This window comes from Marmota monax, unplaced genomic scaffold (genome assembly GCF_021218885.2).
Source record: "Marmota monax isolate L192 unplaced genomic scaffold, Marmota_monax_Labrador192_F-V1.1 WCK01_AAM20220418_F8-fsc00115, whole genome shotgun sequence".
In the NCBI taxonomy this organism is placed as follows: domain Eukaryota; kingdom Metazoa; phylum Chordata; class Mammalia; order Rodentia; family Sciuridae; genus Marmota; species Marmota monax.
The window spans coordinates 1715592-1743160 of NW_026694419.1; the positions used below are offsets into that span (position 1 = coordinate 1715592).

The 27569-nt window shown below is 35.2% G+C and overlaps 2 protein-coding genes across 5 annotated transcripts; both read left to right on the forward strand.

Moving 5' to 3' along the window:
• The first annotated feature begins 860 nt into the window (after window positions 1-860).
• Window positions 861-2276, forward strand: Slc10a5 (solute carrier family 10 member 5). The gene has a single exon (XM_046468213.2). The coding sequence runs from the start codon at window positions 963-965 to the stop codon at window positions 2271-2273; it is 1311 nt and encodes a 436-aa protein (XP_046324169.1). The 5' UTR covers window positions 861-962; the 3' UTR covers window positions 2274-2276.
• On the forward strand, window positions 1264-27020 carry Impa1 (inositol monophosphatase 1). Of its 4 annotated transcripts, XM_046468215.2 has the most exons (10): window positions 8264-8328; window positions 9088-9160; window positions 11863-11938; window positions 12288-12421; window positions 14100-14204; window positions 15745-15790; window positions 17454-17562; window positions 17881-17989; window positions 24260-24411; window positions 25226-27020. In XM_046468215.2, exons 3-10 carry the CDS (start codon window positions 11876-11878, stop codon window positions 25339-25341), a joined length of 834 nt encoding a protein of 277 aa, XP_046324171.1. In that variant the 5' UTR covers window positions 8264-8328; window positions 9088-9160; window positions 11863-11875; the 3' UTR covers window positions 25342-27020. The 4 variants fall into 4 exon arrangements, with proteins under 4 accessions (XP_046324173.1, XP_046324170.1, XP_046324171.1 ...); XM_046468217.2 differs by lacking the exons at window positions 8264-8328; window positions 9088-9160 and adding an exon at window positions 1264-1284; XM_046468214.2 differs by lacking the exon at window positions 9088-9160 and having other exon boundaries at window positions 8192-8328.
• Window positions 27021-27569: the final 549 nt, after the last annotated feature.

Genomic DNA, 27569 nt, shown 5'->3' on the forward strand with positions numbered 1-27569 from the left:
GTCATAAAGCTATCAGTAGTATAAGGCCAGGCTATGGGCTCTGTAGTTCTCTAAGCCTAAATGAGCAGAAGCTGCACTTGGCTTGATCACCATGGTGTAAACCAGGTCTTAGTTCAGTGCTCCAGCAAGGTATTCAGTAAATGCTTGTTTGGTTTTCACTTGATACAGACCTTCAAGCCTCTTCAATATACATTTTTTTTTATCTTGACTGCTTTCAGTGTAATTTTTTATAGTATTTTTTTAGAGAGATAATTTTTTTAATATTTATTTTTTAGTATTCGGCGGACACAACATCTTTGTTTGTATGTGGTGCTGAGGATCGAACCCGGGCTGCACGCATGCCAGGCGAGCGCGCTACCGCTTGAGCCACATCTCCAGCCCAATTTTTTTTTTTTTGGTAAGGGGATCAAACTCAGGGGCACTTAACCACTGAACCACGTGAAGCCCTTTCCTGTATTGTATTTACAGTAATTTAGCTCTACTGAGGCTGGCTTTGAACTCTCGATCCTCCTGCCTTAGCCTCCCAAGCCTCTGGGATTACAGGCATGCACAACTGTGTCTGGCGAATTTTTCTTAGCATAGAAAAGAACTAAAAACTGATGATACCAAGATTTTTAACTTCAGATAAATAGGACTTGTTTTTTTGTTTTGATCTCCTGCCCCCCTCCCTTCCCTATTAGCAGAAACAAGGGGGTCAGGAAGAAGGAGATTAGGTTTCTATTTGTGGTAAATTGAACCTGGTAAATGCCATAAATTGTATTAACTACAAGTTAAACAGGTTGTGTCACTCAAGAGAGCTTTTATATCAGTTTGAAAAGTACAGCAGTCCCTCCTACTGGACTTTGATCCAGCAAAACAACTCACCCAACTGAACCTTATACCATCTCTGAACACCAGTGGGAAGAATGTTCTTTCATTTTTAAAAAGCGATTTGCTGTATGTGATTTACTTACGGCTTCAAAATGATTAGAAAAAAATTTATGATCCTACTTTCGCTGTTTGTGACTCTGGGAGAAGCAAGGAAGTCATTTCTCAGTTTTCAGAACACAGAAAAGACTGAAATACTATTTTTCACAAAGACTGAAGAAGTGGTTATTGTAAGGTCAAGTTACAAAGGCAAACGGCCTAACTCCAACTACCTCTTGGTGCAATTAGAAGATCCTAAAATGTTGCATGTGGTGAATGTGACCAAGACCTCCTCAGATGCTACCAACTTTACCATAAACCTAAGAGCAGATGAAGAAGGAGAGACCAATTTGACCATTCAACTCTGGGATTCTGAAGGTAGGCAAGAAAGACTCATTGAAGAAATTAAGAATGTCAAAGTCAAAGTGCGCACACAAACAAAAAAGAATCTTTTCCAGGCATCAATGCATGTCGATAGAAAGATCCTAATGCTTATTTTACCACTGATACTGCTAAATAAATGTGCCTTTGGTTGCAAGATTGAATTACAGGTGCTTCAAACAGTATGGAAGAGACCTTTGCCCGTAATTCTTGGGGCAATTATACAGTTTTTTCTTATGCCCTTTTGCGGTTTTCTTTTGTCTCAGATTTTGGCCTTGCCTGAGGCACAAGCGTTTGGATTTATAATGACCTGCACGTGCCCTGGAGGGGGTGGGGGTTATTTCTTTGCTCTGCTTCTGGAAGGAGATGTCACTTTGGCCATTCTGATGACTTGCACGTCAACATTATTGGCCCTGATAATGATGCCTATCAATTCTTATATATATAGTAAGATATTAGGGTTATCGTGTATATTTCATATTCCTGTTTTCAAAATTGTGTCCACACTCCTGTTCATCCTTATACCAATATCAGTTGGAATAATCATCAAGCGTAGAATACCTGAAAAAGCAAACCTCTTAGAGAAAATAATTCGACCTCTGAGTTTTATTTTAATGTTTGCAGGGATTTATTTGACTTTCAGAATGGGACTGATGTTTCTAAAAACAGCTAACTTAGAGGTGCTTCTTTTGGGTCTCTCAGTCCCTACTTTGGGTTTGTTGTTCGGGTACTCCTTTAGTAAAATTTGTATGCTGCCTCTTCCTGTTTGTAAAACGGTTGCTATCGAAAGTGGGATATTAAACAGTTTCTTAGCCCTTGCCATCATTCAGCTCTCTCTATCACAGTCCAAGGCCAACTTAGCTTCGCTAGCTCCCTTCACAGTAGCCATGTGTTCTGGATGTGAAATGTTACTGATCCTTCTGGTCTACAAGGCTAAAAAAAGATGTATCTCTACCAGAGAAGACAAAAAATCTTTTCTACTCTAAAAATTAAAGCATTACTCTATTCCCACTCTGGCTTAGGTACTGTGGGAGATTCAAAAATACACAAAATAATGCCTACTCTTAAGCCACTTACGATCTGGTTAAAATTTGACCTGGGGATGTGGGGAGTTTGTACGTATCACATGCTTAGTGTGGTACAAACAGCAAAATATGCAGGAATTTAGAGGAAAGAGACAAATTTTCCACTGTGTTAGTTTGGATAGAATACTTCACATTGAGAAAAAGCAAACTCCTTCACTAATAAATATGATCAAGACTAAATATTAAGGGAGGTATGTCCACATGGTACACATGTGACATCTCTGCTTGTTCATTTGTTTTTGTTTGTTTATTTGTTTTTTACCCCCAGTACAGGGGATTGAATCCAGGATCTTCTACCACTGAGTTACATCCCCAGCCTTTTTATTTTATTTTGAGATGGTATCCCTAAATTGCAAAAGCTGGCCTCCAACTTGCAATTGTCCTGACTCAGCCTCCCAAACAGCTGATATTACTGTGTGCGCCCCTGCACCCTGCAGCATATTTATTTGCACATCCTTCTGTCCTGTGTACCTCCCACAGTAGCATTATCATTTGCCTTGAAACACAGGATCATTTCTTCTCCCTCTTATTCTGTCTTCCCTCTTTTTATTTATCTTTGTAGTTTTTTAAAAAAAAATAACCTATAAACCAGGCGTGGTGGCACATGCCTGTAATCCCAACATCTTGAGAGGCTGAGACCTGAGGATTGCAAATTCAAAGCCAGCCTCAGCAACTTAGTGAGGCTGTAAGCAACTCAATGAGATGCTGTTGCTAAATAAAAATAATTTAAAAAAGGACTGGGGATATGTCTCAGTGGATTAAGTGCTCATGGGTTCAATCCCAGGTACCAAAAAATAATAATAACCTGTAAATAAATAATTACCTGTACCTTTTCATCAATCTCCTTTTCGCTCCCCATTCTATCCCTTTTGCCCTTTTCTTCTACCCTACATTGCTCCTTCCCTAAACTTCACCAAACTGACTTTTGGTTTCTGTCCACCCTCCAGTCATTCTCATATTAATCTTCCAAATATCTAACTTTTATCATGTAATTTTTCTTCAAGGGAAGCCTTTTTTCCTTTTAAATAAACTCTATATTCCTTAATGAGACATTTATTACACTTTACTCTCTGACTTATCTTTCCAGTTTTTCTTCTTTTCCACTTCTTGACACACAAATTTTTGCTCCAATTGAGCAGAAGGACTTAATATCATAAAAATATGCCTTTCAATGAGCCAGCTTGGCTTGTTTCACAGCTATTTCTGTTCCTATTTTATCCTTTTTATTTTTCTGTAAGTCCTTGAACGTAAGAGTTATGTTTATTCATTTTGACATTCCCTGAAATGCCCAGCACAACATTTCCTATGAGTTATTTAAATAAAGTGTTGAATCATAGACTATGATCCTCTATCTACATCCAGTCTATGTTCTTCTCCAAACAAAGTATGAGCACCAAGAATAGGAAATATGACTCTTAAGAATCCTATATTTCCTATTTCCTAGCCCTCTGTTTGTAGGAAATTTATTTGATATCCTATAGTCCAGTTGTCTTACCTGAAAATATAGATAATGGTGTCACCTCCATCAGATTGGTCTGGGAATTAAAAGAGGAATTAAATTAAATGTAATATTCTTAAAAGAGTACCTGCCACATAGCAAGCACACTGTTAGCTGCTATTATTATATCAAAGCCTCAAATTTTGATCCTGATTTGTTGATTTAAAATTATTCATCCAATTTTGCCCATACTATTAGGAATTTTTATTTACTTAGCTAACTGAAAAGACAACTGTATTATTTTATGTCACCCAATCTAGTGTATGAATACCATGATTTATAACTGACCTGGTGGTGGGTAAATGACGTATCCCAGTCTCTAAAACAATATTTGGCTATGTGGACTATTTTCCTCCTCTAAACAAAAATATTCATTTGCATGTTTATATTATAAGTAAATGTGCATGAATTTAATTTCTATACATTTTAATGAGCATATTTTACTAACTGAGAAACAAGAAGCCTGTCTTTCTAGTTTTATTTTATCACTGACCTTGTGACACTTCTCCACACTTAAGTTCTCAAATCTGTAAAATAGAGATTCAGTTGAGGTTTAAGATCTCACGCAACTCAGTAAGTTAATGATTCTAGCAAAAAACTAGCATCTGATTTTAAGGAATAAGACCTAGCACGATGGGTAGGATGATGGGGTAGAGTAGAAGGTTCAGGATGATGAGAATAGGTACACAATGCTACCGCTTTCTGATTAAGGAACAATCAAAATATGAGCTTCCTGAGGGCAGGAACCACATACTACATTTTGAATTACCCACAGTGTTTACATGATTCATTAAACAAAATAGGTTTTCACTAAACATTTATTAAATCACTTATCAGTAATATCTGTAAAGGTCAGAGTCCCACACTCAAGAGCCAAACTATGTCTATGTCAGCAAGCCCAGCCTTTTCAATTTACTATTGGGTGACACTGGTTATGTTAATTTCTCTCTGTTTAAATTTATGTGGGAAATGGGGATTAAAAATTATAGTGCCATATACTAGTTTTGTTGTGAAGATTAAGTAAGTTAATATGAACAAGATCCTCAGAACAGTGCCTAATACTTAGTAAATTTTACTATTATTAATGTTACTCTATGCTTGTTTATATCAAATATTAGCTTAAAAAGCCATTGGAAGTACATGGATAAAATTTTAAGTGTATTTTATTTCTTTTATATATGTGTCATGGAAGATAGATTTTTGCATAATAAAACTTGGCTGAAATGTGAGATGGGGATGAAATCACCCATTATTTTATTCTTATTTTATTATTGTTACTTTTTAAGAATGAGAGTTTGTTGGACTGATTTCTTAAAGTTTTTTTTTCAGTCCTTTAGAGAGATGATGTTATGATAAACTATTCTAAGAATAACAATCATCTGATACATATTCTTATAACTGAGAAAGTTGTTAGTATTATAGGAGAATGTTAGAAGTTTTAACCAAAGTTTGCAACTCGAACTTCTAACATGAAATCTTCTTAAGTAGCATGGAGACTGCTCCTGAGCAGCTGTATAGTGTGTATGTAAGTTTGATTATTTTTTAACATCTTGTTATTGTTGTTGTTGAGATGGGATCTTGCTATGTTTCCCAGGTTGGTTGCAAACTCCTAGGCTCAAGTGATTCTCCCCTCTTAGCTTCCTGAGTAGCTGATACTACAGGAATGCATCACTGTACTTGGTTCTAAGTTTGATCATTTTAAAATCAAAAACTACTACTAAAGAAGTAACTGTTAGTTAACAAAGTCTTGGTGTGTTGAACCTGAGGTTTTTTTGTTTTTGTTTTTGTTGGTTTTTTCTTTTTTTTTAAGTGAAAAAAGTTGCTATGTAAAGGAAATCAGTCCCAGAAACTAACTAGCAAGGTGCCCTCAATTTCTGGGGAAGGTATCCCAGCGGATGCCCCTCTTAATTATGCAAATGTAGGGCAAATGGTCACTTATTGTCCATGGTGAAGGTTGACCAGACTACTGCCTGGCTTGACAATGGCCATCCTTCTCCAGAATTTCTTTGTGTAGAGTCAGGTATATTGGACCTCACTTCTCTTCCATTTTGAGGTTTGACTAATTAAAACCTCTCTAGATGGAAGTCAGCTGGCAGGAAAGAATGTCAAAGGCCTCCAAAGGGGAACTTGCTGTTAGAGATCAAGAATAGAAACATGATGATGTGGACACAGTACCAGGAAGCAGATTTTGCCCTGTCACAGTGCATAGCTGAGGCTGGACCCTGTCTCCTCCTTGCCCCTCACCAACCACTCTGGCACAGCACATGTTCTTTGGTATTGGAAGCACTGACTGCAGATGTGACTGCAGCTTGAAAAACTGCCCTTTGAGAACTTAAGAGTGAAGACTCATTGTTAAATCAAAATTCTTGAGACCAAAAGATCTCTGAAAAAAATAATTATTGGGCCATTACATAGCTACTAATCAGAAAGAAAAGATCAGTCTTAAGATAAGTGCCTTGAGCTACTACCAACAAGGCTAGATAGCAGCCGGGAAAATGTCTACCACATCTAAATAGTGGGAGTGTTGTATAATGAAAAATGGGGGCAAAGAAAGTATAAATTACTTACAATGAACCTACATTGATCATAGATAAGAGGATGGAACAAAGCAAAGCAGGCAAAGTTTTGGCATAGGAGGATAGTGTTTAAGGAGTTAGTGTTGCTCCCTGATTGGTTGGCACTATAAGCAGGATGTGATGGCACCTGGAAGTTAGACCTCAAGAGTTAACAGTCTTTGTTTAGAAGTGTGGAACAATTTTTGTTTTCTTGTTTGTTTTTCTTTTTTTTTTTTTTAACATCTCGGAATTTTCCTCCTGTCATGTACTGAGGTCTTTGCTGCCACTTGAACTACATTCACAGTACCCAATAAAGATCTTTTGGCTGTGTGGGACCAGTTTGTAACAGGGCCACAAAGGAATCTGAACGCTAGACTCCCTAGCCCTGACACATTCATTACTTCACTTTCAGAAGGCATTTGGAAGCAGAATGGCCTTTCTAGAAAGAAAAAACTAAGTTACCTGAGAACAACTCAATTGTGAAATAGCAGCTGAGGCCTCTAGAAAAAAATGGACTTTTGCTCATCTGGCGTAGAAAGCATGAAATGGTTTTAATTTGAAGGAGAAAGATATTGATCCTTCATCTTACTTTGAATTGCTTATACCGATTTTAGCAGCTTTGCCAAATTGGTGGGACCATGTTTGTTTAAAAAAGGTTTAAAGATGACTCTGATGATATTTCTGCACATGCCTGGAAAATTTTATGTAGTTACAAATCAATACTTGTCATATACATTAGGCAAGATTTTAATTTTAACTTGACAATGGAGAACCAAATTTTTTTCCCCTAGTTTCTGAAGGTGTTTTTAAAATCAAGAAGCCCAAAGTATCATTTCATATACAAATAGAGGTATTCAAATCAGGTTCCTAAGGTATCTTCTTCAGAAGAACAAAGACAAGTCTCTGGCTCTTCACAAGCTTTGAGAATTGAATCCACCATTCACATCATTCTTTGAGAACTGTTTCACACTAGTGATAACATTCTTTTGATTAAACTAAGAGAAATAATCACTTCACAAGCAAGGAGCCAGACAATTCACTTCTCTGGTCCTGATGTGGTTAGGATGATTTCTATCTTTGCAACACTTTTTGCATCATAGTGATATACATATAAAATGGTGCTAAATTTGTTATTTCAAGAAGAGGAAGCATTTCAAAGACCGTAGATTAGCCCTGGACCTCATTGTGCTGTATATATTCCTGCATGGTGGACTTTGGAGTCAGTGTGTTCCTGTCTCTGCTGTGTGACCAGAGGACAAATCACTTAACAACGCTAACCCTCATTTGTATGATGAAGCAAATTATGAAACTGCTTATGAAACTGTTTTAAAATTTATTAAACAACACATACAAAACCACAATTGCCCGAAGCATGGTAAGTCCTCAACAAATGGTATCTAAATGAATTATTGAGAATAGGAGCGCAGTTGGTTGTGGTAATCAGTTATTTAAAACAAACCAAAAGAAATCTATAGGCTTACCAAGCACAGGTGTAGCAAATAAGAGCTGCACAATCGGAGCCACAGCTCCTATTTATGTTTGGCCAAAGTAGTAGGAAATAAATGAGAGGAGCAATAAAGGAAAGTGGGAAAATGTGAACGAATAGAAGACGAAAAGAATGAGTAAGAAGCAAAGAAAAAAGGGGTTTTCAGGGGGAAAAAAAGGGCAAGCAGGATAGAGTTAGAAGAGGCCAGATCCGTTGCTCCCAGGCTGGCCTCCCGGGGGCGTAGCTAGAGGAAGAGCTGCAGCGACAGGGCGGGGCATCAAGGAGACCACGCCCCACGGGCAGGCCTTATGAAGGCGGGACTTCCTGTCGTGGGCAGCCACTCCACATCCGGAAGACTTGAGCCGCGTCCAAGGTAGCTGGCTGCTGAGAGAGGAGATCGCCCTACCACCTTCCGAGGTGAGACCGCTTTTGTTCCGGGTTGGGTGGGCGCTGAGGGCTGGGAGGACTCGGAGCAGCCTCTCTCTCACGGCCTCCGGCGCGGGCTCGGCGCCCCGAGCGAAGGCTGCAGTTGAGGCCACCTCTTTGCTGCACCGTTATCCCGGGCTGCCTCTGAGTGAAAGCAGAAACAGCCACACCATTAGTGAAGTGGCTTCGCCTGCGCAATCTTACTTAATCCTCGAGGCACTTTATGTAGGGTAATTGCTTAGTTCGCATTTTCACGGACTTCAAAGGAGCTCCTAGACCTGGCACATTGCCGGGGTCTATCGTCAGAGTGTAAGCGAGGGGGGCTTGGCCACAGCTCCTGTGCTGTCCAGGGTCGCGCTGCTGGGGACAGGTGGCAGTAAATTGGTGTGACTTCCACACCGGCAAGACTGATCAGAAACAGAGACGGTTGGAAACGTTTCAGGTATATATGGCTTTGGGAAAGTGAAGGGTCATAAAATCCAGCCCTTGTGAAAGCAGTATTCTTGAGACTGAGAGATCTCTGAAACAAAAGGATTTATTGAGCCATTTATAGTTGCTCACCGGAAAAAGGACCAGGACCTGGGAAAAGTTTCTTAAAATTACCAGCAACGAGGCTAGGTTGGAAAAAACTTCCCTGGGACCTAGAACTAAGAGAATTTTTAGATTGTTGGTTTCACACACATCCCCAAACCGTTTACTAATTAACTGTGATTATCTCTTCTCCTTTCTGGCTCTTATAATAAATTTTAGGTCATCTCAGAATTTCCCTTAGCATCAAGAAATGTACTCAAACTGGTTGAGAAGATACAGCATGCATACAAATGTAAGGAAGACACTGTTGAGTGCCCTAAAAATGATATACAAAGTTTTGTGGGTTCTTCCAGGCCAAGGCTCCAGGATTCTCATTAAGATTCAGAACCTCAGTTGCTGCTTACTCAAATGACTTACATATTTATATCTTCAGGGCATACTTTTCTGAGCTCAGGGTTTAACTAGCTAATTGTCATTGTCACTGGATTTCACAGAAGTGCTTCAGCCACACTAATTAAACTCTTAATCTTCTGGTCTCCTGACTCCTGAACTTGACTCTTCTGTTGCTTCCTTTTTCAGTAGGTGTCATCATTATCTATTCAGTTACCAGAGTGAAAAGTGGACATTCTTCAGCTCTTCTGTCCTCACACTCCATGTCTGATCTGTTACCAAGTCTCCCTAGTTTTATTCCACAAAGCAGATCTCTTGACTCTCCAGTTTCTCTGCCTGTAAAACTTCTCTCCCTAGGTTTAAGCCAATCATTGGGTCTCCTCTGGACTCTTGCATCCTGAAACTAAAAGTCCTAACATGTTTGTACACATTCATTCTTTGCTTTTCCCTTTACCATCCAATTCATTCTGTTTAGTAGCCAGATTGAAATGATTCTTCATGGCTGTCGTATTAAGAAAGGAGTGATTCTATTGCCTCCCCTAGCCTTATCTCTTCCTATTTCCTTGGATCTCTGAGCTATCATGTTTGGGTGCATGTTTCATGCATCAAGAGACCTGAGTTGAGTTAGTTGATGCCTATTCACTTGTCTTTTATATCTTAGTTTAATCATATCCTCAAGGAAGCCTTATTGGATACCTAAGTTCAGTCAAAGCCCCCCTATTATATGCTTCTCATTGTATTTCTTCTCCTTAGCTTGTATAATATTTATGATTTTTCATGTAGTCTGTGATTTTTTAAATTGACATTGACTCCCCATTAGAAAGTAAATGAATGGGACCTGGTTTTACTCACCATAGTGTGTATACAGCATATAATAGGTATTCGTTAATTGTTTATGGAATGATTAAACAACTTCTGGGTGGAGAATTCCTAAAAGAAAAGGTAGCTTTTGAAGTGAGCCTTGAGGAATTGAATAAGAATTAGATTTTACCAGAGTCCAAGGCCAGAGACTTATTTCTGGGGATTCAACCAATCAGATGTAACCAGTGTTTAATCCTGTCTTCTAGGGGCTAACTTTGAGGTTTTATAGAAAGGGGAATGAGGGCAGGGGTTGGGGAGCCTTTTCACAGCTGCCAAAGGAATTGTGGTCTAGTCCACCACCACATCAGGTTTGATCAGGGAGGGCTTTGTGGCTTCATCTTTTCACAAGGTGTTTATTGATCTGAACTTCTTCCTGGAATCCTAGGTGACTCATCCTAAAAGATGGATACAAAATGGAGGTAGAGATTCCAACTCTTTAATCCTGTTTTTAGCAACCCATCCAGCCTTTGCAGACAAAAGTGAAGAATCTGAGCTCTTGATACAATATTAGTGCAATCAGAAGGTGAAGTGGGAGACTTGAGCAAAGTAATGGGAGGAAGCAGACACACACAGCCCAAGGATTCTACTTCTGATGAGAGAAGAGAGTGGGAGGGGGAGTGGAATAAAGTTTGGATACTATTCTTGAAGACTTCTAAGCAGTTACTTATATAACTCAAAAAGTGACCTCCTTTTAAAAATTCTTTAAATGTTTATCTCAGGAAGAAAAAACAACCAGCAGAAGCCCTATATGTCCCTTGCCCTCCCCTGTTCTTGTTACACTTCTCCTGTAATGTAAGCAATATAATATGGATTTCTGAGTAGTATTCAAGATGAAACTATGTCTGTTCTCAATTTTAAAAGAGGAAAAATTTAAGATTGCTCATAAAGAGTGCCAGATGTTCTGAGTATGTCAGCTTAAAATGCTTCTCTGTGCTAGGCAGACCACTTGACCACTTTGGAGTGTGGTCAAGCAGTAGTGAATCTTCAGAAGTCAGTGGAAAGTTGGACAGGTCACAATACAAAACTATGTGATTTTTTTTTTCCTCTCTGTAAAACTCAGGGAAATAAATTTAATTTTTTTAAATTATATTTTTAGTCCTGGAATCTTCTCTCAGAATCCAAATAGAGAAGTCGACTTTAAAATCAGAATTAAAATCAATTTCTGTCTTTATCATCTTTCTATATAGTCTTAAGAATTATTTCTCACCTCTGAACCTTAAATTTTTTTATCTTTACCAAAACCTTATTTTAAAAAATTGTTGTTTTAAGCACCTATCTGGCTTTTGTTAGTACGTGTGCCTTTTGTTCCTTATTTTCAAAGCTTCTTTTATTTAAGTATTTTCTTTTTTTTTTTTTTCTTATTTTTTGTTCTCCACCCAACCATATACCTCTCTTTTAAACTATTTCTTGTTTGTCCTTTTTCATTCTCCAAACCAGTAAGTGTCTTAAGGTTTTTGTTTGTTTTGTTTTTTTAATCTAATATGGTATGGACACCTAGGGAGATGATATCATAGTCTGTTTTTTGTGATAAAAATGTTTCTATAATAGATGTGAAGTGTTAGATAAAAAATGATATTTACTGGACCTACAAGTAAATTTTTGGGAAAAAATGAACTTTAAAATAGGAGAGGGGGTGAATCTTGGAATGAAAATCTTCTGCTAATTGAGATGCTTTTGCAAACTAACTGTTATATGATTAAAACTATCAGAGATTAGTAACTACTATGTCCTTCTCTGTGTTAGATATAATCAGAAGATGGCTGATCCGTGGCAGGAATGCATGGATTATGCAGTAACCCTAGCAAGACAAGCTGGAGAGGTACAAATTAAAATTTTGTCCACCATAATGTGATATAGTAGAGCATGATTGCCTTGTTAGATAAAACATGTATTTTGATTATTTTACATTTGCTTTCATTTTAATGAACTCTTTAAATAGAGAGACTATTTCAATTTATATCATTAAACATTCTGTGATGACAGTTATGAATCTAAAATAGGAGGTAAGGTTATATAAGTTTGTGCTGAGAAGGTCATAGCCATTAAAGAGTTATTTTATAACAATTTTTGTAAGTGAATGTTTTAAATCCTATGACAGTATTTTATCTTTTTGTTTGATTTAAAATTAATTATGACTTTTCTGTTTGCTTATCAAAAAATCTTTTTAGGTGATCTGTGAAGCTCTAAAATGTGAAATGAATGTTATGATTAAAAGTTCTCCGGCTGATTTGGTAACTGCTACAGACCAAAAAGTTGAAAAAATGCTTATCTCTTCCATAAAGGAAAAGTATCCATCTCACAGGTATTTCTTATATCAATTTCCAATGATAATAAGAAGCCTAGGTTGGAGTTAATATATTAGACAAAAATTTTAATTCTAGACACAGAACCTGACTTTAGTTAGTTTAATCTGAAAAGGAATTTATTTTGAGGGTTTTGGGCAGCTCAGGCCAGGACTGCGGAGAGGGAAGAAGGCATACTTACAGATAACACAGCAACCATTGTTTAGGGTATCTCTGGTGGCCTTACCCTTGACTGATGGTTTTGAATACTTTCTACCCAGTCTTATGTCTTTACCTCATTGGTTTAAGATTACAAATTCTGGGCAGCAGCATGTGATTATTAAGCTTAGGTTGTTTGTGCTCGAAGTGCCAGAGATCAGGGAAAAGGGAAGAAAATTTGGATTCTTTCATAATAAGAGGAACATTTGAATGTTAGGAGGCAAAAATCTGCTATAGGCATGATTTTAAAGCTCAGTTATATTTTCTATATTATAAACTTCTTTATATGTTACAGTAGTGGTAGCTTGTGGGAGCTTAAAAGAAAATCCTAAAATCAGGGATCTCAGGTACAGAAATATAGAAGAGACATTTTCATCATTTTTAAGTTATAGCACTGTACTTACTTTAAAGTCCACTGTGCTTCTGTACTTTTTCTTAGTCATGCCATTGGCCTTTCCTGGTCTCTTAAACATAAAAGCTGTGGCTAAAGATAATGTCTCCAGTAAAAAGGTTTACAGTTAACAGAAAAAGATTAAAAACAGAAAAATATTAAAAAAGAAAACATGACAAGTGATTGTTAGGATACTGAAGGATCCATTCATTTCTGTGGTTGTTGGCAGACTTCAGCGCCTTGTGGTTTGTTGTCTAGCAGCTTCCCTCAGGTCCTCACTATGTGGGCCTCTTCTCTAAGCAGCTCATAACACAACAGGTTTGTCCTCAAAGATGGAAATCACAGGGCCATTTGTGAGAAGTCTTCAAAGTTGTTCACTGTCACTTTTACTTTATTCTGTTAGCTAGAAACAAGTCACTGTGTCCAGCTCACACTCAAAAAAATGAGTAGAGAATTTATAGACTTAATTGTAAAATTATATTTCCTAATGATTTCTCATCTGCAATAAATGTCCTTTTTATTGTAAAATTTTATTTCTTAATGATTTCTCATCTGCAGTAAATGTGCTTGTGTGTGTGTACAGGTGTGTGCCATTACATACCCTGCTATTTTATTTTAGAATTTTGAATCTGTAACTTCTTTTCTTTTTTAAAATTTGTCCTTTATAGATATACATGACAGTAGAGTATTGTTGGACATATTATACACACATGGTGTATATCTTCTCGTGGTTGTAAATGATGTGGAGTTACAGTGGTTGTGTATTCATATATGAGCCATAGGAAAGTTATGTCTGATTCATTCTACTGTCTTTCCTATTCCTATCCCCCCTTTCTTCCCTTCATTCCCTTTTGTCTAATCCAGTGAACTTCTATTGAATCTGTAACTTCATATGCCTTTGCTCTGGGAGAAATAAAGCTTTGTCACTTTTATCAGGTTTCACAGAAAGAACAAAGAAGCAACAGTGGAAAAATAATGTACAGATTTTGGTTATGTTTTATAGTCCATTCTTGTGCTAAAGAAATATTCTTGTTTGATAACTGTTGGAAACAATGTAGAGATTAGAAGTTTGTCTTTCTTGCTTTTAGTTTCATTGGTGAGGAATCTGTGGCAGCTGGGGAAAAAAGTATCTTGACTGATAACCCCACATGGATCATTGACCCTATTGATGGAACAACTAACTTTGTACATAGGTATGTTTTTAATTTTTTAATATAATTACTGTTTGTATATTAACTGGGTGGAACTTCAGAATATTCCAAGAAACATACATACTTTAGGGAGTTGTGTAATTTGTTTATGCTTCTTTATTCTAAAGAAATGTATATGTTAATAGTAGAGCAAAACGTATTATGTGGACTTTTAGTCATATATAGAGGAGGTGAAGAAGCAGTAAAAATGTTGTAGACTTGTAGAAAGTGCAATGTAGAAAACTAATGAAAGGTCATTAATGGAGTGTTGTCCGTATAGAATGAATTCAGTTCAAGAGGAAAACAGTGTTAAAAGTGCACAAATTTTAGAATCAACAGACTTGGACTTGAATTCTGGTGCATCTTAAATTCTTTTTATGACCATAGGCAAGTTAGTTAATCCTTGTAGGCCTCAATTTTTAAAAGATTTCTTTTAAATCTTTCTTAATCTTTGTAAGCCTCAGTTTTTTAAGATTTCCTTTTTTTACATTAATGGCACCTCTTTGTTGTTGGGATTCACTGAGTAGTTCATTTATATAAGAATTTAGTAAATATGTTGCAGCTTAGTGTATTATCTTTAGAAGAAAGCCTGATGAAATTGGAGAGTTAAAGTTAGTACCTAGTTTGATGGGATTGCACATAAATGTTGTATTTGAACTTGTCTTGTAGCTGCTGTATGTGTCTGTACCACATACAGAATCTTGTTAAATATAAAGTTAAGGCCTAGAATCTAAATGTGATAGAGTGTTGTATCTTTAAAATATGGAAAGCAGCTCATAATATATTGTAACATAAGAAGATAATACAGTGCATACAGTGGGATTCAAGTATTTAATACTTGAGAGTTTTTATTTTCAGTAGTTACATTGAACCTATTTTGTTATTAATTCTGATTCTCTTATGAATAAGATATTAGAACCCCTCTGTTCAAACTGTTGGCAGCCATAAGTAATCACTGTGGCCAGCAGTTTATTTTTTAAATGTGAAGCTCTGAGCTTGGCATTGGATTACAGATAAGCAACAACTATTTATTCTGTAGAGTTGGTTTTATCACAGGTTCAGGCTGTGAGGGAAATGAACAAAAAAAGGGCTGAGCATACAGCCCCTTCTTTTAACCAGGATCAATTTAAACTTTTTTCCAATTTATTTTTATTTTATGAAAATAATATTTTACATACTTATTATATTCATGGTATTTGACCTTCATCAAATGGAAAATGGCATGCGGTGCAAAGTGTACTTCACACTTTATTCCCTGGTTTCTCAACATCTGTTTCTGGAAATGACAGTTATCATCAGTTTCTTGTGAATCCTTACAGATATGTTTCATGCCTGTAGAGGCTTTCTGTATGTATGAATATAAATATATGTGTATATATACTGCTTCTTCCCTTCCTCCTATTTACATACTCTATAAACTTAATTGGGGAAAGAGGGATGAGCCTTTGTATGAAAAACTTTGTAAGCACTTATGAAAAAGGTGGATTTTATTAAAATTAAATTCTGTCTTGGTAAATTTGTGGGTTTTGTCTCTTTTTTTAAGATTTCCTTTTGTAGCTGTTTCGATTGGCTTTGTTGTAAATAAAAAGGTATGTTGTTTTAAATGTACCATTCATAAAATGCCTTGCTATCATATTCTGAGGAAGAGTAAATGTATCTCTTTAATAGTTCAGATTTGTCTCTAGATTCAGTTTATGTAATTGTTTAACTTTGAATGTAAACTATAGAACTATTAAAATTTTCATAATCCATTTCCAGTGTAGAAAATTTAATGTTTTCTGAGAAGCGGGAATTGTAAGGAGAAAATGGACACAAGTAAATGAAATTCAATTTAGTATCTAATCACCATTATATATGTGATAGAATCAGATAATGATAGCAGTTGATGTGATCTTAAATGCTGCCTGGAAAAGGTGAGGTTTGGGAGCTAGGAATACTTTAGTAGGTACTAGTGAATAGAGATATTCAAAGTCTAGAAAGGAGCAAGAGCCAAAGCATGGTTGGAAAATGTGGACCTAAACATCATTGAATACCTACATCCAGAACTCAATTGAGTAAAATCCATAGCTATAGCCTTTCTTTGCTGATTGACTTCTTGACTATCCAAACAGTAAAGGATGTGTACTGACATCTGTCTTCAAGGAGCTTGTATATTATATCAGCATGTATAAAACAATTAAGAAATTTCTGAAAATAAAAACACAAATTAGTTGAAATCTTAGCTACAGGATTGTATTAAAAAGTGAGAACATCCCAAAGGAACTATTTGAGCATTGAGCATATAATTAGCTTTGCGGCTGTATGCTGACCCTGCTATTGAACTCATACTTCAGGGCAGTGGGACACACAAGAAGATATGAACAATTCTGCATATTGTGGGTTGGGGAAATATTTCTACCAGAAGGGGTCGTAGAAGTTAGTTATGTGAGTTGCTTCTTAGAAAATTAAAAATTTGCCAAATAAAAAAGAAGAAAGCATTTCAATCAGAAACAATAGTTTGGAGAGGTTGAAGAAGTGATTTTTTGACCCCTGAGGTTTCTGTAAGACAAGATGCGGAAGCATATGCTCTCAGTCTGTAGTGATGGGTTGATGGGAACCAAAGTTTTTAGTGGTAGCTGAATTTGTCAATTGAAATGGACCAGTCTGTAAGAATATGGAGAGCTAAAAGGGCAAAGGAAGTAATGGAAGATGGGGAAATACCGTAGGTATGGAAACACCCCAGTTACACAGCTTTTAGGGAGAAGATTATAAAATCATGACACTGGGATGGATTTGTGAGTGAGGTACAAACAAGAGAGCCAGGAGCACACAGGTGTCATACTAAGTATCGAAGTATTAATGATAGCTAGCAGCCTCCAATTCTGTAGATAAGGCATTTGGTCAGTAAGAATAAGATTAGGGATCAGTTGATTGAGCAGTTTTTCAGAGAATGGACAAGAAAGTAGAAACACAGGAGAGCATTTTCACCCTAGCAAATTGGAAAGAGCTGTCTGCATTTAAAACTAAGGGAGAGAGGGAAAGTAGGGGCTCTGTCTAGACTTGGGTAGAAGGAGAGTTGAGCATTTCAGGCTTGATAACCTCTTTTTCTATCTAGACTGGAAATGAGCATTTTAAGTATTCCATAGTTTTGTCATTTGAATACATTGTTACACTATACTACAATTTTTCAGTTCCTTTTTTTAGAAAAAAAAATACTGATTTAATAAAGAAAAATACTCAGGTTGATAAAGAAAACTTTTTTTTCCTCCACAGATGGAATTTGGAGTTGTGTACAGTTGTGTAGAAGATAAGATGTACACTGGCAGGAAAGGAAAAGGTGCCTTTTGTAATGGCCAAAAACTGCAGGTTTCAAAACAAGAAGGTAGATTTGTCTTCTAATTTTTGGTGGAGTTGATTTTGTGTACTTATATTTTTTAAATGTTTATTTCAGACCCATACGTAAACCGGTTATGTTCTATACATTTTAGGTAATAGTCTAAAAAATTAGATTCTTTGCTTATTAAAATCATCACTTGAAGATAAGTATATCAGTATTTTAACATTTGAGGCTTAGAAAGACATTTGATAAAGTTGGAAGAGGTATTAAAATGTCCTATTATACTTTGGATTGCAAATGTCACATTTTTGTTAGAATTCTAATATTAAAATCTAGTGATTATCTGAAACATTTCCTTTTCAGATATTACCAAATCACTTTTGGTGACTGAGTTGGGCTCTTCCAGAACACCAGAGACTGTACAAATTATTCTTTCTAACATGGAAAAGCTTTTTTCCATTCCCATTCATGGGTAAGCTCTTTTCATTTTCTAGACAATGTAGTATTTTTTTAAAATAGTGTTTTTCTTTAGAAATTAATAATTTTTATTAAAACACAGAATCAGTACCATAATTCTAATTTTGTAATGCAATTAAAAAAAATTGTAGTTCTAGATGAACAGCATGTCTTTATTTTATTTATTTTCCTGTGGTGCTGAGTATCAAGCTCAGTGTCTCACACATGCTAAGCAAGTGCTCTGCCACTGAGCTACCTCCTCAGCCCTTTGTAATACAATTTTGAAAACTTTTTGTAATATAATTTTGAAATTCTTTTGAATAATTTAAACTTAACAAAAAAATAGTAGAAGTAAGATGGTACAAAGAAAAATAGTATACTTTTTACCCAGATTCACCAGTTAACACTTTATCCCACTTGCCTTACATTTTATCCTGAGAGAGAGAGAGAGAGAGAGAGTGTGTGTGTGTGTGTGTGTGTGTGTGTGTGTGTTTTTCCTTGAGCCATTTCAGAGTAAGTTACATACATTGTGGCTTTTTACTCCTAAATTTTTCAGTTTATTTCCTAGGAATAGATATAGTTACTTTCTTAATAAATACATTTTTATCTAACTAGGGATCCAACCTAAGGCTGCTTAACCACATCCCCCCAGCCTTTTTCTCTTTTTCATTTTGAGGCAGGGTCTTGCTAAGTGACTGAGGCTGTTTTTGAACTTGTAATACTCCTGCCTCAGGCTCCAGAGATGCTGGGTGTACCACCCACCTGGCATGGAGTTATACTGTTAAATGTCCATAAGGAGAAGGTTTTTTTTTTTTTTTATCATTTTTAATCTGTAGCTTTATTGAACTGTAATAATTTTTCATTAAAGGACCCACTAGAGTTCTCTGTGCCCTAGTCTGTGATCAATTTTTGTGAAAATTCCATATATACTTTTAAAAAAAGTATATTCTCTATTTTCAGGGTATAATATTTAATGCATAGCCAAAGGTCTATCTTAATCATATTATTTATATTTTTGTCTATTGTCTTATATTGAGAATGTTGTGTTAAAGCCTTCTGTTAGTGTGTGTCTGTATGTCTCATGACTCTTGTGGCTTTTATATAGTTAGAAGATGTTATTTGATGCCTGTTTGTAATGGTTATACCTTCATTTTATAATTTTAATATTGTAAAGTATTCTTGTCTTATTTTATGCTTTTTAGCTTGAAGTCTACTTTGACAGCAGAATTGTCATCCCTGCCTTTTTACTGTTCCCATTTGCCTTTTAAATCTTTGTATACCACCCCCATTTCTTTTTAGCCCTTTTAAATTCCTGCATTTTAAATGTATCTCTTTTATACAACATAAGTGGAGCTTTTATTTATAAGTCAATTTTAAAATCTTTTGAATAGACAAGTGAGTACTATTGGTGAATTGATAGGACTATTTTGTTTGATCTCAATTCTGCTGTATCATCTAATGTTGCAATTACTGTGTATATTATTTATAGTTACAATGTTTATTTGGTAAGTTCTCTCTCCTTTTTTTTAACTTTCTTTTTGTATTTATATAAAATTAAATTTATTCTAGTGAACTTCTTGGGCATTAAAACTTTTTATGGTGACTTTAATATTCTTTTTTTTCACGTATCCACTAACTATCTGTATAGGTCCCAAGATTTTTTTACTTCCATTTGTTACATATATAACAGAAATTTACTTTCTTTTCCCATTTTCTCAGTTTCTTCCCATTTTTAAGTTGGAATTCTTTCTACTTTGTCAAAACATCAATTTTATGTATTCTTCAATTCACAGTTCCATAAAACTTGGTAAAGTTTTTCAGTCACCTTTTGACTGGATGAAGTGCATCCTATAGTAGATTCCTTGGAGAGGGCATGTATGCAGAGTATTTCTTGAATTTTGACATTTTCCAAACTCTTTTTCTGTGGCCTTGAAACATCAAAGGCAGCTTGGCTGGATATAAAGTATGAACTAAGTTATTTCTTGAAAATGCTATTTCACTGTTGCCTTGCTTTTTGTATTGTTTTTGAATAAGATGTCAATCTAATTTTCTTGGCTTTTAAGTTATTTCATCTCACTGGAGGCTCTGAGAATCACCCTTTCCAGCCCCCCCCCCCTCCAAAAAAAACCCTTGAAGGCTAATATTTTTGCAAGGATTTATCTTAGAATAGCTCATTCTGGATTAGTTTTCTGTTTCAGTGTGTAGATTTATGACAATTGCTGTGAAATGTCTGTTGAAGTGAAATGCTATTTCACTTCTGCTGTTCCCATTTTTTTTCTTCCAAGACACCAGTTACATCCTTTGTGTCTTACATTTCACCATTTTCTCTATGTCCTTTTTTAATTCTTTCTTATTTTACTCGCCAAGTTTTTCTTTGGGAACCTTGTAATTTATTATTTGGTTCTTATATAATTTGGGGTCACCCCACTTTTTTTCTAAGTTTAATCATCTGGATTTAAAAAAAAAAAAAACTTTATATTTATTTGGGTCCATTTCTGTTCTTAGTTTCTGTTTTTATGATTTTCTTTCATATTTATAAGTATCTGAGGATATTGATAGGATATTTAATTTAAATTGAATTGATGTTTTAGTTTTCTAAGATATTTATTTTTATATTTTTCCTTAATATTTTGGGAAGATCTATAGGTTATGACTATATTAAGTAGCATTTCTCTGACATTTATTGTAGTTAGTTTGAATGAAAAATCATGTGTAAAAAGCTATGGAATAATAGTATGTTTTTATGATTTTATTTTACTGCCAACTGTTCCTACCTTTCTACCTTTTTTCCCTGAAAATATTGTTACTAACTTATAAAACTCTTGGCACTAGTCAAAAAGATCATTAAATAAGCCATTATTTTGTAGGTCTAGTTGACTGAGGCACAGTGAGATGAAGTGGTTTTCTGAGATCATACAGCTAGACGGAGATAAGACCATAACTCTAGCCTCTAGATCCTTTCTCTTTTCTCCAAAATTCGACTTCTCTTTTAGGAGTCTAGACATTAAAAGTATAGTTTGACCATGGTACAAACTGTGATTGTAGGCTATAAATCTGTGGTCCATAATCGTAATGAGTAAAGTAAAAGAATCACTGTCATGTGGCTGTAGAACCTCCCAGAATGTTTTCCTTCAGGCAGGAACACTGTGATTTTAAAAATCTATTGCCACAGCTCTTTTGAAGGAAGCACTTTAACATTGGACACTAAAATGTCTATGTTAGCCATAAAAGAGCTGCAAGTGTTTACAACTTTGACCATTTATTTTGCCATTGGCTTAAGTAAAATACAATTTTTACTTTAGGATGTTTTCAATAGTTTAACCAGGATATATATTGATTTACCAGGGATATATATTGATTTCTTTATTTTTATTTTTATATTTTTAATGGTCTGTGGATTCAGCTGATTCTTAAGTTTTTGAATGTGACTTCAGAATTACTAATACAAAACAAAATGAGACCAAGAGAATCATAATCTGGTTGAATGTCTTAAACAAAAAGAATAGTCTAATAGGTTGCTAACTAGGGAATACTGTTTATGAGAAATAAAGTAAACAGTATTTTACTTTATTTGGGCCAAGTACCTTTATTTAATTTTGAGGAATTCATTTACTGTGTCTCTTGTAGATTGTGTTTGACAATGGTTTAGGGAAAGTTTCTTCATAAACATAACTACTTTTCACTAGACCTTTTCTGTGCTAGGCACTCTGTGAGTGCTTAACTTAGGTTATTTGTAGTCATTACAGTAGTCATCCAAGGTAAATTGGTATTGTTGTTTTGATATCCAGAAAGCTAAAATCAGACTTTTTCACAATTTTAGTTTTTAAGCAGCTGGGCATGGGAGCAAACTCAAATCTTTGTGATACCATAGACAGTCCTTACTCTTTGCCATAATACCTCTACCGGAGGGTCAGGCTAAGGATTCAGACACAAAATTAAGAATTGGGGTCATGGCCTTATTATTTGATAATCATGTAACCTTTTTGGTAATCCTTTGAAAATATTTGTCCATAGAAGAATATGCTCTTCTTGACTCTTAAACTCCTTGCTTGAGAACTCAGATGTTCACTAGAAGATTTACTAGTAGCCATCATAGCTGTTCTTCTAACTTAGGGTCAGTCCCTCAATGGAATATCAAAGGACTATTTGTAAAAGATCTTGGTGTGTTCTTTTCAGAGCATGAGATAAGAATACCTTTACTATGAATTATATCCCATGTGAGAAGGGGGAAAAAACACCTTTATGAATTTTTTTAAAATTAATATTTATTTTTTAGTTTTCGGCGGACACAATATCTTTATTTGTATGTGGCACTGAGGATCGAACCTGGGCCGCACGCATGCCAGGCGAGCACGCTACGGCTTGAGCCACATCCCCAGCCCTATGAATTTTTTTTTTTTTTTTTTTTTTGGCGGTGCTGGGGATAGAACCCAGGGCCTTGTGCATGCAAGGCAAGCACTCTACCAACTGAGCTATATCCCCAGCCCCCCCTATGAATTTTTTTAAAAAAGATTTTTTGAAAGATTTTGGTGGATAGAACTCACTGCCTTATTTCCAGATGTTAAATGATTAAAAAAGAGTTTTCAGTAAAAAAAATTGAAAGTAATTTGCAGACATGACGAATCTTTTTCTAAATATACACAAACATATCCATTTCTTTAATAATAAAAGGAACATTCTGTAACATAAAAATGGTATTTTTATAAAAATCAGGGAATTTGGCTGGGTGTGGTGGTACACAACCTGTAATCCCAGTGGTCTAGGAAGGTGAGGCAGGTGAGGATTACAAGTTCAAAACCAGCCTCAGCAACTTATGGAAGACCTAAGCAACTTAGCAAGACCCTGACTCAAAATAAAAAAAATAAAATGGGCTAGGGATGTGGCTTAGTGGTTAAGCATTCCGGGGTTCACCAGTACACATCCCCCCCCCCCGCAAAAAAAAATCAGTGAATTAACTTTGATACATAACCTAATATAGAAGTCTTATTCAAAATTTGAAACAATTCTAAACCAAGGTCCATTTCAGGAGCGTGCATGGCATTTAGTTGTCCTTTCTCTTCAGTTTTCTTTAGTGTAGAACATTTGCATAGTCTTTGTCTTTTTGATCTTGAATATTTTTAGAATTATAGGCCACATGTTTTGTAGTTTTGTCTCCTTGCTTGGGTGGGTTTGATTTCCTCTTGTTTGTTTAGATTCTGCATTTTTTGGCAAGAATGCCACAGAAGTTTTATGTTCTTTTCTTCTCAAGGCATCTTATCAGGAGGTACATGGTCCTGTTTTCCATTATGAATGATAACATTGATACCTTGGGAACTGTAGAACATTATAAAAATGATATTTTTCCTGTTGCAATTATTATGTGTCTTGTGGGAAGATACTTTGATACTACATAAACATCAAACTTGCCCGTTAATTTTGGCATAGTTTTTCTTTTGTTTAAATTTAAATTTTTTTTGTACTGGAGGCTGAACCCAGGAGCACTCTACACTGAGCTATATCTCCAACCCTTTTTATTTTTTATTTTGAGACAGGGTTTCACTAAGTTACTCAGGCTAGGCTCAAACTTGTAATCCTCTTGCCTCAGTCTCCTAAGTCATTAGGATTATAGGTGTGCTCCACTGCTCCTGGCATTAATTTTAGCTTTTTTTGATTCTGTCATGACTCAGTTAATACTATAGTGGCTATCAAGTAGTACCAGTACTTACCTTAACTTGGTATATTTCTAAGGAAGAGTTACTGTGAGAAGACAAATCCAAAATAATCTTCCATGACAGGCTGAGGTCTCTGCAGATCCCAGACAAGGCTAATATTATTCCTTCAGACATGTGTGATGCACACCCAGTTGGGATGACCAATAGCATGATGTTTTATATCTCCTAAAGTCTATTTACACTATAGAGCGAGTGTGTGTGTGTGTGTGTGTGTGTGTGTGTGTGTGTGTGTCTAAAATAAACTAGTGCCCAGGTTTAGACATGTGAATATACATGAATGCTATCATAGTAGACTTTCAGTATATTCTTCAGTATTTTTTTTTCTGAAAAAAACCCTTGTTTTTATCTTTGTCTTATTAAATGATTGCTTTGTGAGGATTAGTTTTTTGATTTATATAGTACACCAAGATAATTAAATTTTTTATGTGTTTTATTTCAAAATCAGAGACCACTGTTTTTTACTTGTATACTCTAGATTGGTTCAGGTTGTCTGTCAACACTTAAAGTAAACTGAAAGTAAGAAGGAATGCATTATTTGAGAGGACGATTTTTCCAATCTTATTTTCAAATGTTAGAATCCGGAGCGTTGGAACGGCAGCTATTAATATGTGCCTTGTGGCAACTGGAGGAGCAGATGCATATTATGAAATGGGAATTCACTGCTGGGATATGGCAGGAGCTGGCATCATTGTTAGTGAAGCTGGTGGAGTGCTAATGGATGTAACAGGTAAAATTATGGGACAATAAAGCATTTTTCTGTGTAGACTTTCCTCTCCATATAGGGTTTTAAAAAAATGTTTGATACATGTTAAATTTTCAGCTTTTAAGGCAAAAACAAGCTATACAATTTGATGCAAAGTCTAAAAAACAGTAGATAGAAGCAAGGATAAGAAATAATGGTAATGTTCGATTAACAGTGACAAATGGCTACACCCCTTCAAGTGTATCAGGAATTCTTGAGAGGCTGTAGAGAAAGTCTAGGCAGTCATTGGATTTGAGGCTTTACCAAGAACTTTCTGAATGGTGACCATGGTGATAGTTGACAGTAGACTTCCTTCATTATCATTTTCTACTTTGGGCCTAAAGAGGTTTAATAATACCTCCTTTGAGCTGAGAGCAAAATGTTTAAGGAATGAATTTGGGTTTAAGGAGTTCCCCAATGACCTGGGGAAAAAAGCAGCAAAGAAATAGGAAATGAGAAAGGACAATAGTATGAAAATGTATTGAAGTCAGATTCTTTTCCATAGATCTCAAACAATGAAAAGGTAATAAGCATGCACAAAAGAGAAAAAGAGAAAAGAAGACATTTTTCAGATTGGTCTGAATTGAGATCCACCTTTACCCTGGTATTTACTCAAAATGCTTAGAGATTCAGTCATATACTGTTAAGTTTAAACATTATAATTATCTGATAGTAGATTTTTTTAAAGAAAACTGAACATATTAAAATGTTAAGGTTGTTCATGATACATATAGCTATACTTGTTTTTTTCTGAATTATTTTTATACAGGATATAACTGTTTTCTCAATCTGATTTTAGGTGGACCATTTGATTTGATGTCACGAAGAATAATTGCTGCAAATAGTAAAGCATTAGCAGAAAGGATAGCCAAAGAAATTCAGATAATACCTTTACAAAGAGATGATGAAGATTGATTACAATAGCATTGTATTCAGTCACAATTGCTTTCCTCAGATTTGCTGATGCACTGATGGATATCTGTTTCAGATATAGGAGGATATGATTGATTAAATTGTCTTTGATGTCCTGATTTAAAAATGGAAACTTTTTCCATAGAATAAGTATGCAAAAATAGATGTAATATTTGTTTTATTGTTTTGAACAATTTTGCCTGTAAGAATATACTTTGGGAAAAATAAACAGGATTTTAGTTCATGAACTATCAATTAAAATTGTCAATTAGTAGTGTTGTTTCTAACTATGATCCTCTTGTTACTTAGACTGACCTCAAACTTGCAATCCTACTGCCTCACCTTCCTTAGTCACTGGGATTACAGGTGTGTGCCATCATGCCTAGTTTGAATTACTATTTGTATATATAAACACTCAATTTAAAACTTACCTTTTTGGAAAAAATTCTATTTGTTTCAAAAGCCATACCTTAAGAATATAACAACTACTTAGATTAAGGTTTTGTTTCTTTCTTGGCAGAAAACCTTGTTTGTTTTATCATCACTGTACCTGTAGTACTTAGCAAAGTACCGGTCAAATATTAGCATATCCAAAATAAACATCGTAAAATGTATATTTAACTTTTTTGGTTGGTATTGGGGATTTAATCCAGGGATGTTTTACCTCTGAGCTATATTCCCTGTCCTTTTTACTTTTTATTTTGAGATGAGGTCTCATTAAATTGGTGAGGGTCTTACTAAGATGCTGAGGCTGGCCTCAAATTTGTGATCATCCTGCCTTAGCCTCCCAAGTCGCTGGAATTTACAGTAGTGCTCCACCATGCCCCAGCAAGAATGAATGTTTTCGAGCAGCATTTCCTTGTTATAATAGATACATAAGTAATGAGCTCATTGTTTATTTTTGCTTCAAGTTGGAGTAATAATTATTATCCTGTTTTATATTTCATATTACTACATCATTTCATTTTACTATACCGTCAGATAGTGTTGCTTATTGTGGGCTTTTCTGCAACTAATGTATTTTCCAAAGCACGTGTTATATCATATGCTTGGATTCCCTGTATGTATTCCCTGTGAAAGATACAAGAAACTTTAGAAAGCTCTCATCAGGTATCCGAGTAGATATAGTATAACATTTTACTATATTTAATATTCTTATAGAGATGTAGACACCAATTTGATTGTGCCAACAAATACACTGTTGATACTTAATTATTTGATTCCTTCCCAAACTCTGTATTTAATTTCATTGCTTCTAAATATTTAATAGCCTTTAGCCTATCAAACTCAACAAGAAAATTATATTGGTTTGTAGACATATTTAAAGGATTAATTTATTGTTTAGTCTTTTCCCTTGGCATTTAACAGATTGTTACGTTTTGTTACAGGTGCATTTGAACCTTGTAATTGATAAAATGAAAAGTGCTTGTATACAATTTTCAAGATAGGGCCTAATTTCATTGTTGAGTACATATGATACATTAATCTGTATGCTACTAACATTTGGGTATTATAATTACTGTATTTGTACTGTTAGTTACATGCACTTAAAACATCTCATACTGTGTAATTCTGAGACAGGTTGTTTTTTCAATTAAGTTTATTTTAATTAAAATGACTTATAATAAAACTTTAAAGATGTAGTTGATATTAACATTATTAAAGTTTATAGTTTAAACTAATTTTAGGAGTTCTGTGGTAAATTACAATTATTTGAAATTTGCCATTATGATTGAATGTATACTCTTAGTGACTAGAAGTTTTTAGATATTGAAAATGGATTGTTTGCAAGTGGATTATCCAATAATAATTGGAAGATGTTTTTGAGTAGCAGAACTTCTTTGATGGACCTGACATCTATGTTACAAGCAGGGTATATTACCTATCTGTATTTTTATCTTCCAGTGCATCCATTGACTTTTTTTTGGGTACTTTGTTCTTATTCATTGATTGAATATGTTATTCTTCATAGTATTTTTTTATAATATAAATATTTTGTCCTCTGTATTTTCCTTTTCAAATTACTCATTTTCAGATGTTTTTAATGTGCGTTTCTTTTCTTGGTCTCTTACCTTTTTGGGGTTGGGGGAGGGATACCACGATTGAACTCAGGGGCACTCAATCACTGAGCCATGTCCCAACTTTATTTTGTGTTTTGTTTAGAGACAGGGTCTCGCTGAGTTGCTTAGTACCTCTCTAAATTGCTGAGGCTGGCTTTGAACTCACAATCC

Excerpts from the sequence above, each read along its gene's own strand:
- Slc10a5 (XM_046468213.2), top strand. The coding sequence starts at position 963 with ATGATTAGAAAAAAATTTATGATCCTACTTTCGCTGTTTGTGACTCTG.
- Impa1 (XM_046468217.2), top strand. The coding sequence starts at position 11,876 with ATGGCTGATCCGTGGCAGGAATGCATGGATTATGCAGTAACCCTAGCA. Across the intron at positions 12,422-14,099 it reads GAAAAGTATCCATCTCACAG|TTTCATTGGTGAGGAATCTG; the intron begins GTATTTCTTATA and ends TCTTGCTTTTAG. Across the intron at positions 15,791-17,453 it reads GCTTTGTTGTAAATAAAAAG|ATGGAATTTGGAGTTGTGTA; the intron begins GTATGTTGTTTT and ends TTTCCTCCACAG.